The sequence below is a fragment of the Sus scrofa genome, chromosome 5, assembly GCF_054392235.1.
Source record: "Sus scrofa isolate SSC_HxYL_T2T_F1_AM1 chromosome 5, Sscrofa_HxYL_maternal_Yorkshire_Landrace_v2.0, whole genome shotgun sequence".
NCBI classification, from domain to species: domain Eukaryota; kingdom Metazoa; phylum Chordata; class Mammalia; order Artiodactyla; family Suidae; genus Sus; species Sus scrofa.
The window spans coordinates 74,844,793-74,853,048 of NC_139387.1; the positions used below are offsets into that span (position 1 = coordinate 74,844,793).

At 56.8% G+C, this 8,256-nt stretch overlaps 1 protein-coding gene across 5 annotated transcripts in view; it reads left to right on the forward strand.

Moving 5' to 3' along the window:
- Positions 1 to 2,853, forward strand: part of B4GALNT3 (beta-1,4-N-acetyl-galactosaminyltransferase 3) — an 88,858-nt gene extending 86,005 nt beyond the window's left edge. For all 5 annotated transcript variants that reach the window (XR_014803984.1, XM_084956971.1, XM_021092495.2 and 2 more), the window contains exon 20: positions 767 to 2,853. Coding sequence is in view for 4 of the 5 variants with exons in the window: in XM_084956971.1 (XP_084813097.1) it covers positions 767 to 875 (109 nt within the window). In the remaining variant the exon portion in view is untranslated. The remainder of the gene's footprint in view (positions 1 to 766) is intronic.
- Positions 2,854 to 8,256: the final 5,403 nt, after the last annotated feature.

Consider the following 8,256-nt stretch of genomic DNA (forward strand, 5'->3'; position numbering starts at 1 on the left):
TCAAGGGCAGCAAGGTGTCCAGGAGGTGCTCGGTCCCTGGAACCAGGAGAAGGGAGTTTGGGGAGTATGAAAGGGTCAATGGGAGAAGGAGAAGGAGAGGCAGGGGAGCTGCGGCCTGGAAGAGGGGTGGCAGCAGGGAGCAGGCTGGCGCGGGCCACCAGGGTGAGGGGATGTGGAACATGTGGGAGGTGAGGGGGGGAGGCTTAGTCTGAGGTTCCTTCTTCGAGAAATTTGCTGCTGAGAGAAGGGGCAGGGGAGTAGATGATACCTTGAGATTTGAGCTTAAGAGGCAGGGGCAAAGGAGGGAGAGGGGGAAAATCCCAGAAAGAAAGGGTGTAATTGCTGGAACAGCATCCAGAAGAGGTGGACAGGGAAGGTCAGGGACATCGGGGGAGAGGGTACCCTGACAAGGAAGACATGCTTCATCCTGAGGGACGGCACTTCCTTACTCACCAGTCACTGGGAGCCGGTGCTCGGCAGGTGGTTCACCTCCGTCACCTGGGCTGTTCCTCCCCAGCCCTCTGCGAGATGGTCTGGGTCCTTTTTCCAGATAATAAAACCGAGCCTTGAAGAGAAGTTGACAACTTGCCCCAAATCTCACAGCTAATGCATGTCAGAGGCCCTTTGCCCCACCCCATCACCTTCCCTGCCCCGTGGGGAGTGGCCAGAGGGGGACAGGGACAGGGTCTGGTGGAGATGTAGCAGGCGGGCTACTTAGGGCCTGGGCCTTGTGCTTCTGTTGCTCATCCTGCTCCTTCCTGCTCAGGATCCTCCAAGCAGGCCTGGAAGTGGAACGTCTCTCCCTCCGCAACTTCTTCCATCACTTCCATTCCAAGCGAGGCATGTGGAATCGCCGCCAGATGAAGATGCCGTGATCCCGAGGGGTGGCCCACTGGACCGACCGCTTCCTGCCCCTGGACCGCAGTTGCTCGGCCGGTGCCCACTCACTGCTGGAGGAGACAAGGGGAGCAGGAGCCATGCTGGGCCCAAGGGGCCTCCAAGCCAATGCCCCCTGCACCGGCAGGCATCCTTGTGGGACAAGGCTGAGGCCTGCTCTCCACCCCGGGCCTCTGGAGGGAGGACTTTGGGAGGGGAGCCCGGAGATGGTACACAGACGGAGCAGCTCCCGGGAAGGTCGGCAGAACCAGGCCGAGGAAGGAAAGCGCTGCTTGGTGGATACCAGCCTGATCCGGGAGGTGCGGTCCAGGATCTGCCTGGTGCTCCTCCAGAGAACAGTGACCAGGGACTGGAAACTCTTCTATTGGAGTATTTTATTGGGTTTTATTTTTTTAACAGAAAACCAAAACTGAAACTGTCCAGGTGCAGCAGAGACTGTGAGGTGGGCAGAGCCGTGCATTTAGGGAGGGTCCCCCTTGCATACCTCAGACCCACTCCCGGGTACAGGTGTGTTCTCAGTCCTTCACCCGGCAGCTGACTTATAGCCGAGGAGCTGGCCCCACGTGGAGAGTTCTCAGCTCCGTCCTAGACCTGTGCCTCCAGGCCACGCACATCTCTCCTAGGCAGCTGGCCACCGACTAGGGCATTAACCTTACTTTCCAGGCGGCGCTCACTCCAGACCCACCAGACGCACAGAACTGGCCTCCTCTTCCGGGGGCTGCAGGGGGCTGGGCACCAGAAGCTGGTGGGCGGTGGGCCCCTCACTCCCTGTGTTGGGTGGATAGGCCGTGCAGAATGGGCAAGGTGGGGAAGGCAGGGACAAGAAGCCCTTTTCCCATCCCAGGCACCTGTGGGCTGGGGCCTTGGGGACCACATGAAACAGAGAGGGAAGGAGGTGAGGGTGGGTCCAGCAGGAAGGGATGGGAAGGGAAGTGGAAAGCTTGAGTCCTCACAGCCCAGCGCCCTCCTGCAGGGAGAGCCCCAGGCAGCCCCCTGGGGGATGGGTGACACTCTGAACTGGAAAACAGGGACCAGGGCAGAAGGTTTGGGGAGACACGAGTATGGTTGAGATATCTCTCCACTGGGAGCAGCGCTGGAGGACTGAAAAGTGAAGCCGTTTCAAGGAACGTGGCCCTTGGCCTTTGTAGTCTGGGGCACCCTTTCTGTCACCCCCATCTCGCACTTAACTTGCACTAATAACTCCAGGTGCCTTTGCAGCTGGGGAGTCTTCTGCTGCTGCTGCCTCTTGCCACTGCTGCTGAGTCACCCGCGGTGCATTGGACACTGCATCTTGCACCCCAGTGTCCCGTTAGGGAGGTGAGCACGGGGCTCCCCTCTGTGAAGAAGGGCTTATTGGGGTGCAGCAGGGCCCAGGCCCCATGCTGTGACAAAGGCCAAGTCACGGCACCTGGGGCGGCAGGGTCTACCTGGTGGCCCTGCACTCACTAAGAACTTAAACTTAGCATATGGGAGAACACAGCCTCTCAAGAACCTTCTGGAGGTTGAAGAGAATGCCTGCCTCCCTCAAGAAATCAGGAAGGACACAGAATTTTCAATGAATAGATTGTGGCTTGTGGATACCGTATCTGCCCCCAGGCTCGGTCTTTTTATTGTCCCTGTTCAGGCTCCTTCCCTTTGCGAAAGGGCTGTAGGGAGTAGGCAAGAGCTGCCTGAGGTGACAGGCTTCTCTCTGGGGCCACTCTTGTCCCTGGGCATTGCCCTGAAAGGCCCGAGCCCACGCAGGCAGCCCTCCCATTTCACCCTCCTGATGACAGGAGCCCGCCGGCTCCCCTGCCCAGCCCGCCACCCGCTCCGCCCTGGCCAGTGCCTTGCATTTGGTGTTTGTTACCTCCACTCCGTCTGCCTTAATGGGGAGGGCCTGGCCCCGCCCCCACTGTCTGGGGACACGTGTAGGGTTGGGGGAGGGAAGCATTAATACAGCATCTTCTCAGAAAACCAAATGCTCTTGTGTTTTCCTGTTGCCCATCCAGGTGGGAGGCAGGTGGGCCGAGGGCCCAGGGCTCACATCGCCATCTCGAGGCTGTCAGGCCTCCGAGGGACATGCCAGGGACCCTCCGCAGACCCTCCACTGCGGCTGTGAGGGCAGCCTCCCTTGGGCTGGGTTTACTCAGGAAGGGGCTGACGTGCTTCCTGTCTGAGGAGCATTTTCTGTGCAGTAGTTTGGTGGAGGTCGGTGGTTTCAGTGGACACACAATGGTTGAGTGAACAAAAGGTGAGGAGAAGTGCAGGTGCGGCTTACTCTAAAAGAGTGAATGACCTAAAAACCATCTGTTTGAGCTGGGGATGCCCGGTTGCTGCCTTATAGGTACAAAGTTACGGTCCTAGTCCTAGCTGATGTGGGCAGAGATCACAGTTTGTATTCCTTAAACTCAGGCTCAAGAGAAGGTGCTGCGACGGAAGCTAGAGTAGTGTAGGTAGGTTCTCAGAGAGGATTGTGCCCACACACCAATCCAGAATTGACTCATCTGCCACTGATGTAGCAGATGGTAAGTAGCCCAAGGCACCCGGGGCTGGAAAACTGACTCAGAGCAGGACCCAGGGGGGAGGGAGGGACTTAAAAGCCTTTTCTCCCTCCAGGCTCTAGTCGCTCCTTTGAGCCCTTTCCAGGACCCAGATGGAGAGAGCTGCCCAGATGCCTGAGCCTTCACAATTGGAGACAGAATGATTGACTCACAGTGATTTGCAGCAATCTTTTTAGGTAGAAAGCATGCCATTCTTCAGAAAGGGCAAGGAGGCCTGGAGCTGAGGGAGGGAACAGGGTGGAGTCTGAAGCCTTAGATAGGCACACCTCGAGGGCAGGAGATCTGCCAGGAGGAGGGTTGGCAGTACCCCAGTCTGAGCTCAGGACTGCAACCTGAGCGGGATTCACTTAAGCCAGTAAAAGGTCCCATCTTCATTTCGGTGCTGGCGGTGAGAAGCAAGGGCATCTACATTGCCCTTTCAGGAGCTCTCCCAGAGGGTGGGGAAAGTGCCCAGCAGCCCGGCAGATGGGGGCGGGGGGTCCAAGGGGAAAGGAGGAAGCAGACCTAGAACCTGTAGGGGAAGCAGAGAGGAGGCGGTGTGGAGGGCAGGCCAGACCAGTGCCTGACTTCACCGTGCACATGGTGGCCCTGGCAGCCTCCTCAGGACACAGGTGCTGATTCAGATCTGAGGCTGCAGCGGGGCAGGAGGCTCTAGCCTGCCAGCCAGGTCCCAGTGGTTTTATTGATGCTACTGGTCCATGGACCACAATTTGAGTCGCACGGACTGCCAGACAGTGTGAAGGGGAACACCCGCCCACATCGCCCTTTATCCGCATTAACCATAGCCTCCCCCATCCCAGGCTGTAGAAAAGCCCAGCCTAAGAAGAGAGCACTGGGAGCTTTCTGAGCCCCAACCTGAACTCCTCTCCAAGCCCTCTCCTTGCCCCAGGTCTATGGTCTTCCCCTTTGGCTTGGCAAGGATCTCTCTCAGCCCAAACCCCAGATGTGAGAAGGGCCACCTGGGGACCTCCTGTCCTCCCTTACCTGGGTCCCACCATGTGGTCAGAGAGGAGTCTTTGGGGGTCCCTGCAGCCAGGAGCCCTGTCTCTTGTGCCCCAAAGGCTGTGATGAAGACCAAGGTAGTGGCTGTGTGGTTGAGCTGGTATAGTCACTATTGCTCTTCTGCCTTCTTGAGATTCAGTCAAGGTGTGGAGAAAAGGGGGTGGCAGACGAGGGTCTGGGGATATGGGAGACCACAGCCTGGGGCTTCCCCCACCACAGCTACTAGAATTCAGAGAAAGTCTGGCCCCTCAGAGATCAGCGTAGCAGAATGAAGGAAGGTGGCTGCCATGGTGCTCAGATGCCTTCTCCCTCACTGACCAGAGCAGGGCACCCACGTGGTATTTAATGGAACTGGGATTTAGGAACTTACTGGGCCTTCTCAGAGTGGGGCTGTGTGCTCACATGGGAGGCTCTAAGGATCTCTGCTACAAGTTAGTGAGGACTGCCACTCAGCAGGTCTTGTGGAGTGGCCACTAAATGGGAGACCAGGAGATAAATGGGGTGCCTGACTCACCACGTAGTTGTTCCTTGGGCATTTGTAGGTGCAGGGGGCTAACAGTAGGTTAGTGTATGGCTGAGAAAGTGGCCTCTGCAAATGCAGGGAGTGACAGGGAGGCACTTGGGGCTTTTCTTCCCACTGGGGGGTACCCGAGGCCAGGCCAACTCTAGTCCGGGGCTTCTCACCAGTGACCACGAGGAGGATTCCAATGACCACCTTCTGGAGCAGAGAGATGCCGATGAGGGTGGTGAGGATGGTGTAGTGATGAGAGCCTTGTGGCATTGGACATGAGGAAGGCCATATCCAGCATGCTGTCTCCCCTGCTCTTGGTGGCACCGTGGTTCAGGCTGCTGGGCAGGCTTCTCCCGGGGCTGGGCTTCCTGGACTGTAGGGCATAGCGTAGGGCATAGGGCACAGGGCACAGGCTTACCTGGGAGGTTCCTGAAGGAAAGCAGTTGAGAGGCTGAGAAGAGGAGTGGGGTTTTTGTTTTGGCTTGTTTGTGGATTTTTTTTTTTATTGTTTGTTTTGCTTTTTCGGGCCACACATGCCGCATATCAAAGTTCCCAGGCTGGGGTCGATGGGGTTGAATCGGAGCTGCAGCTGCTGGCCTACAGCACAGCCACAGGCATGCCAGATCCGAGCTTCATTTATGACCTACACCACAGCTCACGGCAATGCGGGATCCTTAACCCACTGGGTGAGGCCAGGGATCGAACCTGCATCCTCATGGATGCTAGTCGGGTTTGTTACCACTGAGCCACGACAAGAGTTCCAGAGGAGTGAGGTTTTAAAGGTCTTCCCTCACCAGGTGGGAAATGAGGGCCTGAAAGAATAGAGGTGGACTGGAAATCCCTTAAGGATCTTTGAACTCTGAAATGATGCAATGTAGCAATTTCTATTTCATGGAGGGTCGCCTTTCCTCACACCTTCACCCATCATCTGAAGAATGGGCTGAGGTGTCTTAGCTGCTTCTAAAATGTACCATTTCATCTGGGTCAGGCCTGGCCTTGGGCGGCACCCTTTTCCTCAGATGAAAGCACCTCAGGAGACCGTCGGGGGTGCTCTGAGGACTGGGTGGAGAAGGAAAAGGCACCTCTTCTCCCAGAAGGATGCAGCCCCCCCGCCCCGGGGGGTGGTGGTGCACAGAGCTTCACAAGTGGAGCAGGAATTGCCCTGGGTCTCACTCAGCCCTTGCGGGGAGCCTGGGAGCTGCAGCCCTACTTGGGCACCCCCAGTATGTAGACAGCAGTGCATACCAGTCAAAAGCTCTGCATTTGTTTACTACTTTTTAGAGTCACGATGCAGGGCCTGTGGTGTAGGCCTCTGGGTTGGGCCACGAAATTCAGCCCAAATGCTGCAGGTGGTCTGCAGTCACTCAAGAGAAGTTGGGTATATTTTAGGGAAAGTCATTGAGGATAGATCAGCTCATGAAGGCCAGAAGCAGGGAGACCCCACTGAAAGGTTGTGATCTTGATTTAGGGTGAGACTGTCAAGGAAATGAACAAGAATGGTGGTGAGAAAGGAAAGGAGGCTTTGGAGATGTTACAGCTTGGAACATCAGGAAGCTAACTCAGCTGGTCACAACAGGATGTCTTCGGTGGATAGATGGGTGGCTGGAGCAGGTCTCAGAGGGTTCTGGTTGTTCCTGGATGCTGGGCTTGTCTGGAGCAAGCTGGTTTGGCCACTTAGAGCCAGGGATCCCAAGGCCAATACCCCACAAAACTCACATAGTCCTTGTCAGCCCATGGCTATAACCTATGGTTCTGGTTTATCTAGCAAAGATACATTCTGGGTACAAAGAGTACTTGTGATGTGAGAGAATCCATGGGGATAGCTCTTTAATACAATACAGTTATGTTTGCTGGGCACAACTGTGAGCTGGGACTTCTTTGCCCCTGATTCCCCTCTTGGCCATGCCCGCTCCCCTGACCTCCCACCCTACCCTCCAGTTTGCCCACTGGTGACTTGAGCTTTGCACTTTCTCATCCTTCCAAACTCAGCTCTGAGTCCAAGATCCAATAAACTGTGAAATTACTATGAAAACTTAAGGGAAAGAACCCCCCCTCTCTGAAAATTTGCATATTAATAGTGGACAAAACCTTAAACCCAGGGAGTTCCTGTTGTGGCTCAGCAGTAACAAACCTGACTAGTATCCATGAGGATACAGGTTCCAGCCCTGGCCTTGCTCAGTGGGTTAAGGATCCTGTGTTGCTGTGGCTGTGGCACAGGCCGGCAGCTGTAGTTCTGATTGGACCCCTGGCCTGGAAACCTCCATATGCCGCACCTGAAACTTTTCCCCAAAAAAGTCCCCAAAGGCCTTCCTTTCATAGAGGATATGGGTTCCTAATGAGCACAGGGCAGGCTGGCCTCCTGGTGTCCTCACTAATTTAGGGCCTGCTTTTATTTTGACTTGTGCCAATTCAAGTCTGCTTCATAGTTGAGTATGCCATTTCTGAGTTGGCCTGCTGTTAGGAAGCTCTGCAGGGGCCTTTGTTAAGTCTTTGAGAGCACCATTCTCCTGTGTCCACATGGTGGCGCACAGGTCTGAGGGAGCCACACTGGCAGAGGGCTGCGCAGGAGAGGGGGGAGGAGGGGGAGGAGGGGGGAGGAGGGGGGGGGAGGGGGAGAGGGAGGGGGGAGGATGGAGAGTGGTGTCTGGGGAGGGGTGTCGGGGACAGAGGTGGGCGGATGGTTTTTCTCCCCATGAGTCCACTGATGGGGCAGGATTGGAGTGAAACGTGGACCCCCAAGGAGACCCAGGAGGCGGTAGAGCCTTACCTAGAACCCACTAAACATGTGTCAAATGAGGGAGGGTTCAAATAGCCCAGTCCTGATAGGGGCCAGGATGGCGGGGTCACCGAGGGAGGGCTTCCAGAACACCTACAGGGTGGGGACTGGTTAGAAGACAGATGGCTGTTAGACCCCAAAAGAGGCTGCCTAGAAGGGGTCCCCCGTGGTAGCATCTTTCTAAAGCAGGGAAAGGGTTTTCTTAATTCCTCTTGGACGGTTTAGGTGCAGCCCAGCCCTGAGGCAAAGGGATGGTTGTGATGACCCAGGGCCCTCGCTTATGGTCTGAGGATTCGACTGGATGAACCCCTAAATCCTGCAGGATGCCCCTCTTGTGCCGGCAGCCGGGAGCCCGCGGGCAACCCCACTGAGGGCGGCGGGCGGTCGCGGGGCGCGCGCTCCTGCCTCGGGCGGGCGCTGGCCCTTTAAGGCCTTGCGGCCTGGGAACAAAGGCGCTAGAGCCCCAGCCTGAGTCACGCCGGCTCCTGCGCCCGCCCCGCGCCGCCCCGCCCCTCCCCGCCCCTCCG